General features: G+C 41.5%; 1 protein-coding gene across 1 annotated transcript in view; it reads left to right on the forward strand.

The window, feature by feature from the left end:
• The first annotated feature begins 10,125 nt into the window (after window positions 1–10,125).
• Window positions 10,126–20,787, forward strand: part of VWA8 (von Willebrand factor A domain containing 8) — a 182,847-nt gene continuing 172,185 nt past the window's right edge. The window contains exon 1 of the mRNA XM_014890712.2: window positions 10,126–10,438. Coding sequence (XP_014746198.2) covers window positions 10,126–10,438 — 313 coding nt within the window. The remainder of the gene's footprint in view (window positions 10,439–20,787) is intronic.

A 20,787-nucleotide genomic window follows, 5' to 3' on the forward strand; every position in this document is an offset into this window, starting at 1 on the left:
AAGTGGTGTGAGCTGCACTTCATAACTATCTGTGAAGTTATACCCGGGTTTATTTGTTCCCTGTTCACTGGACTTCCACCTTCCCTTCTTCAAATTACTTTTAACACTTATGGGAATAATAATTAAGAACAATAGCAAAAAAATCTCACCATCATGCTCCTGCATACTGAGATACTAAGCCACCACACTTTTACTTGGGCCCATTCCCTCACATGGCAGTGAGATGATTCATCTTGCACCAGCTTAGAGAGTGGAGAGAGAGGAGCTCATACCCATTCCCACTCCCTTTTTTATGCTGAAATCCCTTGGGAAGGGATTTCAGGGGTTGATCTGGATGGAAAAATTGTGTAAGAGGGCATTAGAACCTTCCCTTCCTTACCTACTGTACTCCCTGCTTCCATAGCACACAACATAGTGGTAATTAGATTGCCAGCTGCTGTTTGTGCAATAGAAAGCACAGCCAAAGCACTCTCAAGTTTTAACAAAAAAAATCCTGTCTCCCATGAACTTGTGTAATTGTTCTCCTTGGATCGATTCTGCTAACGCCTACCCACTTGAATAACTGTATTCATTCTTTGAAATCAAAGTATGACTGACTAGTTGCATACAAACTGGTTTAAGCCCTTAAATTCTAAGCTTTTGAAGACAAAACTGCATCTGACGTGCTTTGTGCTGTTCTTGAACTCCTTCAGCACACTATGAAGCAAGGAAATAAAAGTAGAAATGGAGGCAAGGCTTTTAAGATGTCCTTAAACTGACCTTCAGAAAGAACCAACAACGAACACAGAGAAAATTTGTCAATGAAGAGGAATATTGTCCCAAGTGTAAACAAAAGCTCCACAATCCCATTTAAGCATTCTTAGAACATTAATCCATTTAAGATATTAGGACAGAAAAAGACCATTGCTGAGGACAGCGAGTGAAAGTTAAGATGGGTTGGGTTACTCTCTCCAACTCAGACAGCCAGATTTCAATTCTGAAAATACATTCAGAGGAATTTGAGGTATTTTCTTATTTAAGAGGCTCTATCGTGGACTTTAAAAGTGTTTATTTTACCATACAGCCACTTGTAAAACAATGCAAAAAATACACCTCCTAATGTATGAGCTAATAAGGTACAGGTAATTTAATTCCTCATAATTACCGTTTTCACGTTTCTTTCACTTGTCATAAAATTGAATCTTCCCAGACAGACTGTCTGATAAAATTATATAGCTAACTACAGTACATCAAAAGGAACAAGTGAAAGTAAGTTTCATATTCACACACGCTGAAATTCCGGTTGACCTGAAAAGAAAGAGTTCTTTGTATCTCTTGCCTCTTCTTTTGGAATCTATCCTTGGTGCATGCAGTTAATGTCTCTAATTTTCAATTTGAACTGTTTCATCTGAATGTAACAGAAAAGTAAAACAAAGAGATGAAACAACAATCAGATTGTTAAAGGTTTGTCTTTGCCTATTGTGTAAAAGATAATGCTGCTGCATTAAAAACACTAAGAGAATGCTAGTGAAGTTGGAGTTTCCCTGGAGGACCTGTGTTAAAGTCTTTTGCTGAGAAAGTAAAGATCATACTTAACTTCAGATGTAGACTTTGAATGACAAACATTTTCAAAGTCTTTTCTTTTAGAAAAAAAATTCCTATCATGGCCTCATAACAGCTGTCTTGACTTCTTTTTTTTTTTTAATTTCTTAGAAAATTTTAGGGCATTTTTAAAAACAGATTTAATCAATTTTCAGTTTAGAATTCCCAGAAAAAAAAAGTAATCTCATTCATTCTAATTTATATTAAACACAAGAGACTCTACTGATACAACTCTGTGGGATTTCAAATCTCAGCCAAGGTTATTTAGAGCTATTTTAAATCTGCCTTTCCGTACATGTGCAGCCTGTTAAGGTTTTCATTCTGTGTTCATGTATGCTAATGCAGTCATGACATGCAGGCCACACTGCCTCTTGCCACAGATGACAGCACAGAAGGCACAATTTTGTGTATTTTATTTACATTGACAAGGTCAGGGGTCAGGCTGCTGACTGTGAACTCTCCTGTTAGATGGACCCAGAACATATGCCAGCAGGGAATTTACTGTCTGCTCCCTTAAGCAAGGGCTTGGGATATTAATGTCTAAATGGAACAGCTGGGTGCTCACCTCAGCATTTGTTCTGGAGCAAATACTTCACTGTGTGCCACTCACAGCTCTGCCCTGTGGCCAGCCAGATGTGTTGAGAATTTTACATAAAAGTAATGTCTAGAGAGAGGTCAAAGGTTCAGGAATGAGGCAATAGGTATTTTCAGTAAGTAATAAGCACTTTTGGGAATATGTAAACCCCATAAAAGGCCTCATGCTCTACTGCACTAATGTTGTAAGTTCTGTAGCTAGAGTATGGTAAAGCTGTATTCATTAACAGCAAACATGAGCTTGTGAGATTGCCTCACAGTTTTTTGAAACTTAACTTTTGTGATACATGGAATTAGCCTGTGCTTCACAGGGATGATGCTGAACTATAGGGGAGTAACATTATTCTTGTCTTCAGGAAATCCGGCATTTTACTGATGATGTTGGGTCAATGGCACATGCCACCAGTGACACCTTGGAGGTTATTCTGTGCAATCTTCTGTAGACAGAAAAAGGCAGTCCATTGAGATATAATCATTAGGAAAAGCCAAGTTGTTTATAACTTAGGGAAAAAGTAAACCTACCATTTCAACATGGAAAAGGATTAAGATTTCAGGTAATCATTGATCAGATTTTGCTTAGCTCTTAATATATTAACAGCTCTACTAACATTTTGTGGCTGCCTATGAGCTGTGGGCTGCATCTGGAAAAGCTTTAGAATATAAGCACATTAAGACTGGGATGGAACTAGTGTATTTTATCCAGATACTACCTGTCCATTCCACTAACCAGCTTTGTGTACAGTTGCATAACACTCCAGTTATAGAGTCAAACACTAAATACAAACCAGAGAAGTTTATTTGGCAGATATTTTACACCAGTGTTGAGGTGGGTGAAGAGGATACCAGATTTGTTTTAGAGGATCATGACAGCCATGAAGGACACAGGAAGGACACCAGTGCCAGAGAGCATATATCTGATGCAAGTACAGATTAATCAAGAAAAACACAAGTGAGCTGATGCCCTACATTGATGATTACTGTGTATCAGAAAGAGTGTGGCCAGCAGGAGCAGGGCAGTGATTGTCCCTTGTACTTTGCACTGGTGAGGCTGCACCTTGAAACCTCTGTTCAGCTTCGGGTATCTCACTACAAGAAGGACACTGAGGTGCTGGAGCCTGTCCAGAGAAGGGCAACAAAGCTCATGAAGGATCTGGAGCACATGTCTTATGAGGAGCAGCTGAGGAATATGGGGTTGATCAGCCCAGACAGAGAAAAGGAAGCTCGGGAGAGACCTTATTGCTCTCTACAACTGCCTGAGAGAAGGCCGTAGCCAGGTGGGGGTTGGACTCTTCTCCCAAGTAACCAGTGATAGAACAAGAGGAAATAGTCTCAAGTTGTGCCAGAGGATGTTTAGTTTGAATATTAGAAAAAATTTCTTCCAGAAAGAGCTGACAAGCATTGGAACAAGCTGTCCAGGGAGGTAGAGGTATTCAGAAGACATGTAGGTGTGGTGCTTAAGGACATGGTTTAATGCTGGACTTGGCAGTGTTAACAGATAGATTAATCTAAAGGTCTTTCCCAATCTAAATTAGTCTATAATTCTAAAATACACATCCCTGAGTTCCTCAGATGGTTGTAGTCACTATCCAGGTACTGTCTTCTTCGGGAGGTGAGACAGCAGCAGGGTCTCAATTTATGGATTTTGTCTCTCTCTTCTTAGAGGGGTCATTGTCTTTGCAGAAGTGCTAACACCTGAAGTGTTAACACTATGCTAGGTAGTCCCTAAATCCATTAGCTCATACACAAGCATTGTCAATGCATGCTAGGCTTCATCAATCTGTGAATATCTGTAAAGCCAAAGAAATTCCAGTATCTGGTCATCTTACTAATTCTGTAAGAAAATTTTGTATCAATAGCAACAACAATATAGGTATATTTCACACATTGTTGTATATCAACAATATTGTTATATTTCATGTAACAATACCATTTTGGTATTTAATTCCTGAACATTTGACTTCATGCAGTTCTGAAATCACTAAACTGCTATATTAGTTTATTGTAGCAGTTTAGTTTTTCCTGAGTTAAAAGAAATAACAATTACAAAAATCAAATAAAAACAGCCCTCCTGCATCAAGTCATGCATCATCAGAAGAGCAGAGATGCCCCATCAGAGAAACAACATGAGTGAACTAGTTCAGTATATTTTCAGTAGATTTCACAACTATTTTTGTAAGCAGAAGAATACTGGGGGTTCCAGTGGTGCTCAGGAGATGTAAAACATGGTCATGGTCCTTTCAGCCACTGTCTTAACCTCATTCCTTGTTCCTATTGAAAAGCACCTGAAAGACAACGCAGTTATTGATCACAGCCAGCACAGCTTCCTGAGAGGAAAGTCCCATTTATCAGACCTAATTTCCTTTTATGACAAGGTAACTCACCTGATTGATTAAGGGAAGTCAGTAGACGTAATCTTTGTGGATTTCAGTACAGCTTTTAATACAGTCTCTCACAGGATCCTGATGGATAAAATGGCCAGCTCACATCTGGATAAACACATCATGCAATAGGTGAGCAACTGGCTCACAGATTGGGCACAAAGGTTTGTAGTGAATGGGGTGACATCAGACTGGGGACCTGTCACTGGTGGGGTTCCACAGGTCTCCATCCTAGGCTCTTCAACATCTCCATAAATGACTTGGATGCAGGACTGGAAGGGATACAGAACAAGATCTCAGATGATACAGGAGTGGGAGGAGCTGTTGACTCCCTTGAGGACAGGGAGGCCGTGCAGAGAGACCTGGACAAATCAGAGGGCTGGGCAATCACCAACCCTATGACGTTCAACGAGGGCAAGCACCAGATTCTGCACCTGGGATGGGACAACCCTGGATGTATGGACAGACTGGGGAATGAGAGGCTGGAGAGCAGTGCCATGGAAAGGGACCTGGGGGAACTGGTCCATGAACATGGACATGCAGTGCCCTGGCAGCCAGGAGGGCCAGCCCTGTCCTGGGGGGCATCAGACACAGCATGGCCAGCCAGGCAAGGGAGGGGATTGTCCTGCTCTGCTCTGAGCTGGGGCGGCCTCGCCTCCAGTGCTGGGGGCAGTTTGGGGTGCCACAATGTAAGACAGACATGGAGCTATTTGAGAGTGTCCAAAGGAGGGCCATGAGGATGGTGAAGGGCCTTGAGGAGAAGCCGTGTGAGGAGCAGCTGAGGGCACTTGGTCTGTTCAGCCTGGAGAAGAGTGAGGGGAGCCCTCAGTGCAGTTACAGCTTCCTTGTGAGGGGAAAAGGAGGGGCAGGCACTGATGTCTGCTTTGGGGTGACAAGTGACAGGACCCCAGGGAATGTCCTGAAACTGTGTCAGGGGAGGTTTAGGTTGGATATCAGGAAAAGATTCTTCCGCCAGAGGGTGGTTGGGCACTGGAACAGCTCCCCAACTGTGGGAAGCACTGGGGAAGTGATCACAGCCTGAGAGAGTTCAATAAGTGCTTGGACAACCCTACCAGGCACATGGTAAGACACCTGGGGATGTCCTGTGCAGGGCAGGCTACTGGGCTTGATGATCCTTGAAGGTCCTTTCTAACTTAGCTTATTTTGTGATTCTCTGATAACTTTTTATTCTCATCCAACATCCATGTAATGTTTTCATGCCCCCCTGCCCCTTCCCCTTTGGGTTCCTTGTGCTTAATTCACCATTTTCTAACTGTCCCTTTAGGCTTGGCTCCTAGTCCCTCTGCTCTGAAGAAGCACAGAAAGTACATCAGAGAGTGTCTTTGCAGTGCTCTCCGGCCACGAAGGAGAAATAAGAGGGGGAAGTCTGGCTCAACCAGTGCAGTCTTCTTGTATATTATCCTTCATACAAACAGAATATGTTGACCAACCTGTTAAACTATTATATATTTCCCCAGTTTTCAGCAGCTCATGATTCACACATACAAAAAAAAGAGTGTCATCAAAAAGCATCTTTCTGAAGAAAGAATTACTCTCTTAGCAGAACTGTACTCCTTGATCTAAAGCTCGTATACGGTGAAGTACCTAATTTTAGAACTGTTTTCATGTAGGTAAAACCAGAAGCAGATTTACGAGGCAGGACAAAGGTTTTAATCTTCATTCTCCCCACTACTCTCCAGAGAAAGCAGTAAGCATTTCCTTCATGTGATATGGCTGCTCAGCCATGCAGCTTTCTCAGTCACCTAGGGTTATAGCTGCTCCTGAGTAAAACATTCTCTTTTCTTTTTTGAAAAGTGGCTAAGCTATTTTTGTTCAAGTTTTCAAAAGAAGTGTTCTGCCTGCGGCAGAAATCCAGCATGAGAAATTTCTGCCCAAATTATTAAAGAACGGTGGAGTAACAAACTACTGAAAACAGATGGAATTTGGCATAAGAAATTACAGATGCCATCACTCATGGCCTTTATACTCTCTAAGCATTTATACTGTAACACATATTCAAATTTGCACTACCACTCAGCAGAGTTCTCATTTCTCTTACCTTCTGTGTTCCTTAAAAAAAACAACTAAATACAGGCTTTCTGGCTGTAATACTGATCTTCAAGAAATGTACTTCCAAGTAGCTAAAGGCTATTAGGTCAAACTTCCACTCCACAATCAGGTGGCAAGAACGTCCCTACCTCAATGTTATTATTTCTTACAAAAATCAATAATTACTTTATCCTTACTCACTGTTTTAGTTCAGTATAACAGTGCAAACAGCACAGAAAAACTCAGAGACAGTGGGATCTGAACAGACACCAAGAAAGCTAATGGAGTGGGTTTTAATAGCGTGGGTTTTAATTTCTTGAAGGAAGTTACCATACAAACAGATAGCAAAAATCTTTCAATCCTTAACTGAATTGGTAGTAATTATATATTCTGAGATGGGAAATCTATCATAAGCACCACTTGTAGAATGAATTATAGCACTGACTCTTGCTTATATTATAAGAGTGAAGAGGAAAGAGGTGCATATTCTAATAACCATTAGATACAAAGAAAGGCATAATGAGTGAAAGTCAGTTTAGCAAGAACTAGGAGATTAGGCACTTTACATTAGAACCTTTGTATCTTATTGGTGGATCCATTTCTCTTTTTTATACCAACTTGGATTAAACTAGGGGACAAATTTAGGATTCAAGTCAACAAAGAAACAGCTGTGCATTTCCATTTTTATTTGATTTACATTGTTACAAATCAATTTTCATAGAGGAGAAGCACCTTCTGGTATATCAAATACTCACTGTAGTGAATTAGAGTGGCTCCATGGAAATAATAGTTATATTTGTTCAAAATTGATACAAAACAGAAGAAAACAAGTCTGGCTCTCTACATCTACTATCTAAAGCAAGACATCAGTGGCTAGAGCTAATTTGGGAGAACAACTCTAGGTTTTAATCCAAGGAAACTAATTTTGCCTAACTGAAAAGAAATTATACAGAAGTATCCTCTTGATTTCAGGAAAATTAATGGTAAGCAAGGCCTGCACCAATGGCTTGACTTTCTCTGTTAGCATCACCAGATGGAACCCACAACACTAGGGAATTGTATGAATTCTAAGATACTTCCTTTTTTGTTTCTTCACATTCTCTGGACATAGTTTCAAAAGAGTTTAGTGTTAAACCTACCCTCTAGACAAAGCTTTAATAGTAAATGAAGACTGACTTACTCCTATTACTGCAGTCCAGCCAGACCATTTCAGCAAAATTCAGGCCTCAGTGCATACACTGGGAGATTTCCTATGAAGCTCAGATGAAGCCAGAGTTTCATCTCAGCTTCTCTGTTCTTGTGTAGGAGAACTGACTACAACTAGGCAGAGATGATGCATTGTTCTTTGCAGTCTGCACCTGTGTCTAATTCAGTCTTGCAGCAAGAGCTACACAGCAAAGTACTTGACAGCTACTAGATAGAATAGTCTGGAAACTGTCAACTCAGAGGCACGTTTTTAGAGCTCTCACTCTTTGGAGTAAGTTATTTTCTGTTTAATCAAAGGAAAAGTATTTTTGTTAAGAAACTTGACATTCCAAATAAGAGTGCTGTTAAGTCAGGGAATGAAAATATGAAATTGCTGTTTGTTACCAGTGCTGTAAATCTTGCTGAAAGCCTTCACAAATACACCAGATGCAGACTGCTAAATCCTTCCACTTCATGACAGCACTGAACCACTGACGGAATCACGCTTTCCACAGAGAGGATTGAGCAAGAACCAGATATGTAAAGCCTGTATGCATCAATGACGATTAGCAAGTGAGGCAGATGCCATACTCAAGCAATAATTTAATATTGTACAACCAGATAAAAATTTCACACGTACAAGAAAAAACTTGATTCTATACATTCACACTATTACATTAAATCTTGAGTGCTGTCAGGACTGAGTGTATAGCCTAAGAACAGTACAACATTCAAGTTGTGTATCTAAGTGTTTGTGTATACATGTACACATGCAACAAAATTACCAATCCATAATTATGCACAGAGATAACAATGTTTCCATTATATCTTTCACAGCAACAGTTTGAAAATCAGTCAGTATAGTTTTCTCTTGCTGCAGATGGAAAGTTGGAGGCTGAACTACAAGCTGAATTTGAAGTTTTGGAAAAGTTGATTAATTCAGAATTTTAAGACAATACTTTAAAAAGCAGAGCATTTTATAGATACATGACTCAGAAAGGGCTGAAATTTACAGCATTTATCTTGACAGGTGCATATATATACACACACACAGAGGTAAAAGGAGGCTTTGTACATTCACAGTGTGAAATTACTATGAAAACACCGTGAATCTGTACAAAACTAAAATGTCTCCTTATTTTCAGCATAGCATAAACCTATTCAGCATTCAGGTGATGCATTTAATCGCTTGCGTATCGCTTGCTATTTATTTTTTTTATATAGCTATGACAAAAAGGAAAAATGTAGTCTTCTAATTTAATATCCCAGACTGCTAAGATATGTTCATAAACCATTCTATTGTTATTTTGCCTCACTGACCTTCTAGTCTGTTCCAGCAAACCTTCTTGTTACTTAGCCTATCTTTAGCCTCCAGCATTTGTGATCTTCAGCTTACAAGAAATTAGGGCAATATCCATAAAAGGATGTTTCAATTTAGTTTATCCTGCCTTAGACCCCGAAAACAGGTTCACAGACCTATATTAGGTACTAAGAATAGAAATTATACCTAACCAATACCCTAGCCAAGAGGAAATGCTGAAGATCGTGAAATCTCACCTCCTGTAAGTGTTTAATGCACCTAGCTGCACTGAGCTGCAGAAACGTCTGGGACGAGACCAACATTCCTAGTTCATGATATCTTATGGGGGCTTAGAAGTTTAGGTTGTCTATGTTTAAACTGATGCTTAGCTCCCATTTTAATGACTTTATTTGGGATAATTGTACAGTGCTGGAAACATGCAGGAAATGGGAGGTTAACGGGAGCAAAATCCTCCCCTGAAACAGCCAAACCCTGAAGGACAGCTGATAAAGGTGGTGGCTTCACTCTGGCTTCTATTTCCACAAAGGTCCTTCACCGTATTTCTACTGGTGCAGAGATCCAAGTCTCAACTGGATTTTCCTTGGAATTAGGCTTACGTTATCGTGAAAGCTTCAGCCTTCCACAAATTATTCTAAAATTTACTCCTGAGCTTTTACATAAATCCAAGGGCAGTACCTTTACCCGGAATAAGCCAGTTTTGAAGTCTATTTCTGCACCGTGACCTTTTACAAAAATCTCACATCTAAGCCAAACGTCACTCCGGAGTAACTCAAATTCCTCCTGAAGTACGAAATGCCTGAATCCCGGGAGCGCAGGCGAGGGGCGGCACTGGGGCAGGACGGACCAGAGGTAGGAAATACCTTGGGAGCACCAACCCACCCCAGCCTCCCCTGCCCGCCTGGCTCTCCGCGCTGTTTCAAACGCTTCCAGCTGTGGAGTTCAGCCCTCTCACATAAAAATAAAACACGCTGCCCTCGCAGCTGAGTCCCCATCCTCCCGAAGGGCGGCCCCAGGGCTATGGCTCCGCTCCGGCCGGTCCCCGCACCCGGCGGCCCCGGCCCTCGCCCGCCCGGGCCTGGTTTCCGGCGGGACTTTGTGCGGCTGCGCTTCCCTTCCCCCGCGCTGTGCTGGGCCGCGGCGGTCCCGGTCTCCCTGCCCCGCCTGTGCCGTCGCCCCGCGGTCCCCATGCCGTCGCGGGTGCTGTGCCTGGGCGGCGGGGCCGGGGGTCCCGCTGCGCGCAGGGTCCGCCTGCTCCTGCGGCAGGTGGTGGGCGGCGGCGCGGCCGCGGCGCGGTACGGCCGCTCCGAGGTCAGGGCGCTGCAGAGCTCAGGTAACCCACCCCGGCCCCGCAGCCTCCCCCGGCTGCCCCTGCTCCGGGCACAGCCCCGGCGCTGCCACCGGGCCGTGGGGAGGCCGGCAGGCAGGTACCGCCTTGTGGGCTGCGGGCTTGTCCAGGTTGCGCTGCCGCCCCTGTGTCTCATACTCGTGAATGCGGGGGGTCCGGAGAAGGGCAGCAGAGCTGGCGAAAGGTCTGGAGTGCAGGTCCCATGAGGAGCTGGGGTTGTTTAGCCTGGGGAAAAGGAGGCTCAGGAGAGACCTTGTCGCTCTCTACAACTCCCTGAAAGGAGGGTGTAGCCAGGTGGGGGTCAGTCTCTTCTCCCAGCTAGCAGCTGACTGGATGAGAGGGCATAGGCTCAAGCTGCGCCAGGGGTGATTTAGATTGGACTTTAGGAAGGATTTCTTCACAGGAAGGGTGATTAAGGATTGTAATGGACTTCCCAGGGACGTGGTGGAGTCACCGTCCCTGGAGGTGTATAAGGAACGACTTCACGTGGCACGTGGTGCTATGGTGGTGTTCGGTCATAGTTTGGACTCGATGATCTCGGAGGTCTTTTCCAACCTGGCGTGAAGGGAAAGGACAGAGTTCAGTCACAGGCGTGCAGAGACACTTACTGTGGTTCGTGATAGCTCCTGATCCACGTGCTTCGGCCACAGTGAAGCAAGGGGCAGCCCTGCAGCTCCTGCCTGTGAGACCCACCCTGCTCTGCAGAGCGTCTGTCACATCTTGCCATGCTTTCTGTTCCTGCATCACATGGCTTCCTCTGTCGGCTGGGGCAGAGCCTCAGTGTTTGTCACCGGAGGCTGCCAAGGCTGGTGCGTGTCTGAGTGTGCCGGCAGCATATGGTAATGAGATACAGGGTTGACCTTGAGCCTGCAGATGCCAGGAGGGATGACCTGAACTGCCCTGGAATATCCTCTGGTGACCTTTGAGACAGGTGATGGGCTCGTGCAGAGTAGAAGTGGTGTCTGGAAAGGGTGACATATGCCTGTGGTAACTGACACTTCTCAGGATGAATGCCAAAAGCAACAAAGCTCCTAAGTACAGAGTGAGTGATAAGTAGTGATCTGCAAGTGATTTTGATGGGGGAGTACTTGCACAAGATCTTAACTGCACCCCTTTAATCCCATTTCTCTCAATTTTAATATTTTTAAATCTGTGTATTGACCAGTTCATTTCTTTGTTTAGTTTCTGAAAAGTTATTCAAGAAGGAAGTCTTTGAGGAATTGATAGCCGTAAAATTCCTTCAAGAATTTGTGAATAGGTAATATTTTATTTGTGAAAAGTACTTAGAATACTAGAGTTATTTAGCATTAAACAAATTAGGGTGAAAGAAAACACGTTAACAATGACGCGCGTCAAGTAAAACGCCTGAAGATAGGTAGCTCAGCATTTTCCAGCCTTTGCTTGGAATGAGTGACCTTAAGAACAAAAAGAAATTTTAACAGTGCAAAATGGTAGCAAATGCACCATTGCTAAGAGTTTCATCATTTTAAATATGCTGTGGAATGCACCTGAGTTTAACTCAGCGATATATGTGGAATAGTAGGAGTATTCCCAGTTACAATCAATGATGGTAGGAGTTCTGGTAGAAAGATTTAAGTCTCAAAGCTCTAGAGAATCTTGTAGATAATGTTAGGGATATTTGCCCTTCTGACAGCTGAGACATCTCATTCTTTGTAGTGCTTCCCACTTTTCTTTGAATTTGGGACTTTGGCATTAAGAATACTGGGGTTTTTTTCCTGTTTTGTTGTGGATGTTTTTTTAATCAAATTTAAAAATGTTTGTGTATCCTCTTGCAGATCCTAGCGTTTCTTTGAGGATACTGAAGTTACCAAGGATGATCTGAAATTTTTTTATGCCATATTTGTTTTTGCTATTTCTGTGCAGCTGCTGTAATTAACATTCTTGTTGTAAGCAATGTTGAGGTTGCATGTCTCTTACATAAATAAAAAAATAGGTCTTAAAAGGCTGAAAGCTGTTAAGAGTAAGCTAAACAGCGAATTGTTGTGTGTGCAGTAATTTGGATGTGACATCCCTGCCAGGTTGGATTTACTGTCTGTCCTGGTGCCTTTTGAGGGTAAGGGAGGAACTGTTGCCTGATGTTGTGCTGTTACACGTGAAGAAGCCATCCTTCTTGGCTTTTCAGCATAGTCTTTCCAAAGTAAATGTAGCTTAATGGTTCACTGGGGGCTGTGGAGGAATTGCTAAAGCTATCAAGTGGTAAAGCTTAAGTCTCAAAGTGAAAGAGACTGCATGGCATAAGGGTAATGGAAATATCTAGGAAGGGTTTGGGGTTGCACAACTTAATTAATGAGAGAAACAGTTTATAGTAGCAAATGTGTAGAAGGCTGACGGTCAGAATCGTTTTTAATGCTGGTGTCATGCTTCCTTCTAAAAGACTAAAAAGTATCAAATTTTTGTTGACTGTAGATTTACTTGTGATGAATTAGTTTAAATGCACTGTGAGCTAAATAAAGTGGAGGTCTATGTAACTCAGTTCACTGTTATTTTATTTTAATCAATATGTAATATGAATATTTTTAGAAAGCTGACAGAATACACAATATTGGAGTTGCTTTAAGAAGTTAGAGAGAACAAACGTGGAATTTGATGTAAACTGAAGAGCTGGAAAAATAAAAACCATTGCCAGTCAGATAGTATGAGTAAAGGCAGATCTCTCATGTGCTTTGCTGCTCAGTGTACACAAAATAACTTATGCTTTGACCAGAATATAACAGCTACATTCACTATTTTCTACAGTGCTGCCTGTCCAGGTTCGCTTCCTCTACTCTGCTTATATGAAATTTCTGGTCAATTCCATTTCCTAATCAAACTTGTGTTTAAAGCCTAAAAAAATTTCAGTAGTACATATGAGTGTATTGGCTGAGTAAAACAGCCACTTGTGAAAATTGCATCACACTTCAGAATCCTGTAACATTCATCATCCTGTACAGGATCTAAGTGATTGTGGTAAAAATCAATAATCTGAAAGAAGGTTATGAATTTGACTGTGTGTTTGTAAGTGGGGTTTTTTTTCCAGGTTTGTCATTGTCCAAAGACTAAAGAACTGGTTGATGATGGGTGTAAATACTTTCTGGCACGTTGCCTTTTCTAGTTTTACCTGTGTCATTATCTTTGAAGTTCACATGTCGACAGCTGTGTGTGTTTCTGATAATATTTTTTTTTTGCTGGCAAAACCTATTTATAAAGAGACTTCATTCTTTCTTTTTTCTCATGACATTCCTATAATTGTTCGTGGCCTCTGTAGTTGTGCTTAGGGGGCTGCATTGTGGTGACTGAAATTATTCCAGGGATTTGATTTATGGTGAGCCTTGTGTACAGTTGTTGCGTCAGCACAACTCAGAAGGCAGCAAATGGAGAAGGGAATTTTCAAAGCCAGTTGTCTGAAAGTTTGCAAAGTTATGCCTGGGTTATTTCAAATTATTCTAACATTTAGAAAAGAAAAGGTTCATGATAAAAAAAAAAGTGTATTTTGTTAAATGTGCTGATGTAGCTGGAACAAAGGGGTGAAATGTCAGGCCAGCTTATGTAGGACTTCACTTTTGGTATATAACTGGATGTCAGTAAATAGTTGCTGAGTATTAATATTTGCCAGTTGTTTGAAAATTATTTTTTTCTGTTAAACAACTGTTACAGGCTCGATATGTATTTGTGTTCTATAAGCTGTGCCCAGTTTAATGTATAAGATTGAAGTTGTAGCTGCTTGGCATACTCAGAGACTCAGGGTAGTTGTAGGCAATGCCATAGCTAATTTTAAAGCTGTTTTGTCAGTTTTGGATAGCTTCTCAGTAAATGTGGAATTTCAGAGACATTTCTGTTGATTTTCAGTTGTAGATTCATTTTGGTTGAAATACATTTTTGAAACTATACTAATGTGCTTGTTATCTAAGCTCAGTTTGGAATAGATAGTCTGTTTTTTCTCCACTGAGAAAAATGTACTTCAGAAGTCTTTATTCAGTTTTAAAACACTCTGAACTAATTTTTCACAAAAGTAGCACTGACTACAGAAGATTTGAAAGGGAGCACTGGTGATGTGGTGGACATCTGTTACCGTGTGACTAAGAGGAGCTGGTGGATATTGCTTTCTACAGACAGCTAGCAGTAACCTCCCACTCATGAGCTTTCATGCTCTCGGGGGATTTCAGCCATGCAGACATCCTCTAGGAGGGCAATCTGTCATTGGGTGTGCACTCTTGGTACTTCCTAGGTTGTGTTGTTAAAAATTTTTGTAACTCAGATGCCAGAGTCAGTGTTAACTCTTTGCTTTGTCTGCTACTTTCAAGTAGGGAAGAGCTGTGACCAGTTTGGTCATAGGTGACAGCCTGGATCTCAGTGACTGGAACATGACTGAGTTGCACATCTGAAGGAAAGCTGGGAAGGTGAGCAGCAGAACTGGATCCTGGACTTGAGGACTGTAAGCTTTCACTTATTCAGGAGATTGGTAGGTAGAATCCTTTGGATAACAACCATGAAGATGGAAGGTGCACAGGAGAGCTCAAAAGTTTTTAGAGAAAACTTAATGGCAGCTCAGGAATGAACCATTCAGCAGTAGCAGAAGCCTGTTTGACCAAGCAGGGAACTTCTGAATGACCTAAAACACAAAAGGGCAGAATACAGAAGTGCAAGTAATGACAGACAGCAGGAGTATAAAAGTGCAATTTAATATGTAGGGACAAAACCCTACCATCTTGCCAGAGTGCAGACATTTATTCCAGAAGGACCCTGATGAACATGAGAACTAGGACAACAGAAACCTCAAAGTTTAAGAAGTATGAAGATGGACTAATGGACTGAAGTGTTGCTGGGAAGGGACTGGCTGAGTCACAGCTTTGGTGAAAAGGCTGTGGGATTGCATTGATGTCTGGTTGACTACAGCAGGGGAAGAGATTGGCTAGACTGGCTGTGGAATATCTGTCCTTGAAGGTTGTTGAGATTCAATCAGACAGAGCCACAGCTCATCAGATCTCATCTTGGTGATGAACTGATGTTGAGGTTGAAGATGACCAGTGTTTTGATATTTGATGAAATGAGCAGCTTAACACCTGTCTCAATTGATGTATGTATTATGAAGAGATATTCTGGAATTTATCAAGTCTGTGTAAGATCATCATGGTAATAAACAATTGACTTTTCACCTCATAAGACTTCTGTAATTGAGCATTATCAGACTTCTACATTCAGGGTATTGGCCCAAACAAATAGTAGCTCTTGCTAAGTCAAGATTGTATGCTTCCTGCATGGTTGGATCATAGAATCACAGAACATGCTGAGTTGGAAGGGACCCATAAGGTTCATTGAATCCAACTCCTGGCCCTCTGTGGGTCACTCCAAGCGTCACACTGTGTGCCTGATAGCATTGTCCAAATGCTTCTTGAGCTCTGTCAACCTTGGTACTATGACAACTTCCCTAGCAAACCTGTTCCAGGATTCAACCACCCTCTGGGTGAAAAGCCTTTTCCTAATTAATACCTAGCCTAAATCTCCTCTGACGCAGCTTCAGGCTATTTCCCCAAGTCTTATCACTGGTCACCAGAGAGCAGATATCAGTGTCAGGTAAGATGCTGAGTTCATGTTGTTGATCTTCTACTAATGCGGAAAAATGAATGAAAATGTTATCTTTCTGTAAATACCAAGATTTTGTTTTCCTGACACCTTGGACTGTAACCAGTAAAGACACTCATTAGCCAGCCTGAAATAGACAATTGGAAGTTATAGTGTTTGCTTCAAACCTGAAAACTAAAAAAAAAAAAAAAATATAAGGTCTAAAAAGAATGTTGAGTAGGGATTAAGTAATAGTCAAATTTTATGTTTGAAGCAATTGTTTAGGTTTTTTTAGAGGGAAAGACTTCCTTTTGCCCATAAAACCCCAGAACTTTAGTGGATATTTTTGCTTAGCTTGGAGAGAAGTTTTGTTGTGTAAACACACACTCATCTATTTCAGCAGCTGTCAGACTGCAGTGTGCTGTTGACAGGAGCTGAGCTCCACTTCATCTATGTGTGAAGGCACTGGTGGTCAAGGATCAAACCTAAACCTTGTGAGTGCAGGAAATAGGCTTCTGTCCCTCTTACTCACATGTTTGGGAGATTCCAATACTGATATGAGGTGTAGAATAGGTAACAGTGTTGCTCAATGGAATGTAATATTTGCAGCCATGAAGATGGCCAATAAGAGCTGCTGTGAAATGTAAAAAAGAAGTAAAGTTACAGGGCTGCCTTTCCCCCCCCCCCCTCCTCTGAACAGTATATTTGGAAAAGTTAAGAAACCTGGAAGGTATCATTTCGGTTTCTTCAAAATAAGTCAGCTCTTCAAGGATTAATAAGAGCTGACACTCTTGTCTGTTTCTTTATGGACGTGTGCTGGATAAATACCAGTTCCAAGCATAATTTTTCCCCTCCTTCACATTAGAATGAAATATATTGGAAGTATACATTTGAATATAATATGGATTTCAGACTTTCCTTTAACAGGTGTGGTTTAATCACATAAAAATTATTATTATCAGAGCTTAGCACCTTCACAGTTTTAATCCTTTCTTGCTGTTGCTGGCTCTTGAAACCAGATGGATGGTCTGTGTACAAGTGAATGTATAATATACTAAGAAGAGTGTGTTAATCTCACCTATTTTCAGGACTAAAGAGGCCAGAAGGCAATAAATTCAGCAACCTAAAAACATTAATATTCCTGAAGCTTCATTGTAGTGTCTTATGAAAACACAGATAATACAAATATAATTTGCACATGAGATGGGAAGTGTTTGTGTTGTGTACTCAAAACCCTAAAAAACATGCATAGATCTCTTCAGGTTCTTTTCTTTTATAATAGGATTTCTTTATTTTAAAATAGCCTTTTCAAATGTATTAATTTTATTCTTTTTGTATTAATGTGTTATTTTACCAGAAAAATGGCAAATAGAATAAATCTTTTTTCCACTTTGTAAGTTCTTAGTGTGTAGTTGATATGCAATCTGTTTATCTTTGTGTGACCAATGTTGCTGTAGATAATTTAAACAGCAGTGGCTTTTTCTTTTCAGCACACAGGAATAAATAGTAGGATTAAGGAATAGTCTCATCTTGGGAGTTGGAGAGGTGAGGAGGGATAGTTGGTGTCATGCTAACTTTTAAGATCAAATGTGCCAAGTGCACAGTGAGACTGCATGTTCAGGAAGCCTTCTCACTGAGACTGTAGCATCACATTATCCACAGTGGGTCAGAACAAAGGTCCATCAAACCTACTGTTCCATATTGGCCAACAGTGAGTAGGAGATGCTGGGGGAGAATAAAAGCACAGGGTGTTCATGCAGGGGAGGCCTTCCAAAGTGCCTTCATGGGCTCTGGCTCTTTCCTCTGTAGCTCAGGGTTTTGGAGCTGGAGCTGCTGCCTTTCTATTCAGACTGAGTAGAAGAAATAGGCCTGGTTGTCTGAAGAGCTCTTCTCAGTTACTATAAAAAACAGATACAGACAATAATGTTGTTTTGGTCTGAAATGTAGGTCTAAGGAAGAGAGCATGTCATTCAGTGCTCTGCTATTACTGGGTAACTATATGGCCATGTGTGAATTTCCATACTGCCTGAGGTGCAATTCACACCTGTCTTTTTCAGGTGCAGTAGAAAGAGTTCATTGCGTGTATTGAGGCTGTTTTCTTTTTTTTTTTTTTTCAGAGAATCTCTGCAGGATCCTGTTACTGGTTTCAATCATTATGTGCTGCCAATTTTTGACCCCTATTGCATAGGCTCTTAAAAGACCTCTTGTGTCTGTATCCTGTCTGACCCGTGAATGGGATGTCCCCTTTACCTTTTGGGTTTTGGCCAATGTGGCTCTTGTTTTGTTTCAGCAGCCATGTTTCTTTGTGCACATGATGCACTGCTTGTGTCCCACTGTTTCCCCCAAAGGCTATAGTATCTAAGGGTACTGTTTTTTCTGTGGGAGACCAGAAAGCAGAAGCACATCTTCACTGCTTGCCCAAGCAAGCCTGATACAGCCTACAAAGTCTCCATCACAAAATCCTGTGGATATAGCTCATGTCCACTATAGTGTGGTAGTAGCTTGTGGAATGGGTTGGAGTATACGTGGGCTGTTCCATAATTTGCCATATAACCAAACAGTTTGGGATACATGTGCTCAAATTATGGGCTTTGTGATTTAACACCACCATTTTACCAAGGAGGCTGTTATCAGTTCCTTGCCAGCTGGTAAAACACTAGAAAGAGCCTGTCCAGAACAACATCTCTATTCAAAGGATTTGGAAATGCAGTGGAAATGGAGTAACCAAACATGAGTTTTTAAACAAGTACAGAAGAAACAAATTGAGACAAGAAAATATAGCCCAGGTGGAAGTGTGTGATAAGATTAGTGGGCTAATCCTCCCTATGATCATTTAGCTAGGAAAATGGACTCTGCTGTCCTGGTTTATTATTGCTTAAGGTTCTATTAAATGTTGCTAATATTTTTGCTTTTTTGGACAAATGCAAGCTGAAGGCAACATTTGTCTCTAGGCAGCAACAAACAGAAGCTGAATACCCTGACTGTGTGCTCAGCTCTGACCACAGCTTACATATAGTTCTCTCTGTCCGTTTTCCATGAAAGCTTGTAGGGCCCATTGATGTCTGGAATACTTGTGGGATTTTTACACATGACATGGTTGGATGTGTTGATCAAGGGTTAGTGTGATATGGACTGACATAAATACTACCACAAGTAATACATTTTTCATTTTTCACCTAGATGAAACTGAGTTTTGGGTGTTTTTTGTTGTTTTTTTTTTGTTTGTTTTAAGGGAGTATAGGAAATCAACTAAGGCTTTTCAGTACTGTGCTAATAAACTAGGTGGAATTCTATCCTGTAGATGATATCTATGGTATTTGGAAGACTGTGTATGCATGAAATAGTATTTACTATTGAGCTGAGGTGATTTCAGCTAGGAGCTAATTAATCATATACTCTTGTCTCATTGCATGTTGGCTGGGGAATTCTGAGAAGATAAACTGTCATTAACAGTCTAAAAAGAGCAGGTTGCCTTATATATCCCTAAGAAATTAAAGTTGTTCCAGGCTGAGCTAATGACAGAGATGTCAACTTTTGTAGGGAGCAGTGGGCTCCTGGGGTGTTTTCATCAACTTGGAGACATTTTCATAGAACGATATATTAATAGAATATCCTGAGCTGGAAGGAGCCCACAAGGATCATCAACTCCTGGCCCTGAATAGGAGTTTGACCCAAGAATCCCACCATGTGCTTGAGAGCATTATCCAAACATTTCCTGAGTTCTGTCAGGCTGTGATCACTTCCCTGGGGAGCCTGTTCTAGTGCCCAACCATACTCTGTGGTGAAGAGCCTTTTCCTAAATCTCGCCTGACACAAATTCATGCTTCCCCTGTCACCAGAGATAAGAGATCAGTTCTTGCCCTTGCCCTTCCCCTCATGAGGAAGCTGCAGACTGCAATAAGTTCTCATCTCAGTCTCCTCCAGGCTGAACAAGCCATGCGACCTGAGCCACTCTTCATATGGCTTCCCCTCATCCCATCACCATAGGTAGCCCAGATTAAGAAGGTGTGGTGGTAAAAGTGTTGGTGCCCTGCCATGATCCCTATTGGCTGTTCCCCAGTGAGAAACAGCAAGCCTGGAACTGCAGTAGAAGAAAGGCAAAGGGAGATGATGCTTAGCCAGTAGAATAGTTTTTCATACTATTAAGTTTTTTAAAAACATGAGTTTTTAAAACTCAAAGGAACGGGCAAAACACTGGGATAGCCAAAGACTAGATTTTAGTCCCTGCAGTGCTTGTGTCTGTTGTTCAATGACTTTAATTTATGTAAGTGTTCCCAGAGTCAGGACCAGGGCTCTAAGCTATTGCAGGACTTTCTTTTGGACTGTATTTGAATGCTTCAGGCTGGAGAGGGCACAGTACTGTGATACATTAGAAATGAAAATTCAGCAAGGGCCAGAAAAGGAGCTAAAGCCCTAGACAGCTGCCTAATTCTTAGCTTTACTCAGCTCTGTTTAGAAGCATTCCATTTTGGGCTCTTCCACAATCAAAGAAGGGTGCTTAGTTCTAGCATGGTAAGTGGGAACTGCTTGGTTCTGCTTTCCCTGAGAGCCAGGGATAAATCTTTTTCTGCCTTTTATATGGCAGTACTGCTGTTGCCTGTGTCCCACTTTCTGGCAAGCTACCGGAGCTCTGTATTTCTCCAACTGTATTGTTGCATAAAATGTGGGGACAATCACCAGCTTACTACCTTTTGCCACTATTTTAGGGAATAATGGAGGGCTGATTATTTATACTTCAGAAGCAATGCAAAGACCCATGTGCAGGCATGTATGTC

Source organism: Sturnus vulgaris, chromosome 2, assembly GCF_052056855.1.
Source record: "Sturnus vulgaris isolate bStuVul1 chromosome 2, bStuVul1.hap1, whole genome shotgun sequence".
NCBI classification, from domain to species: Eukaryota; Metazoa; Chordata; class Aves; order Passeriformes; family Sturnidae; genus Sturnus; species Sturnus vulgaris.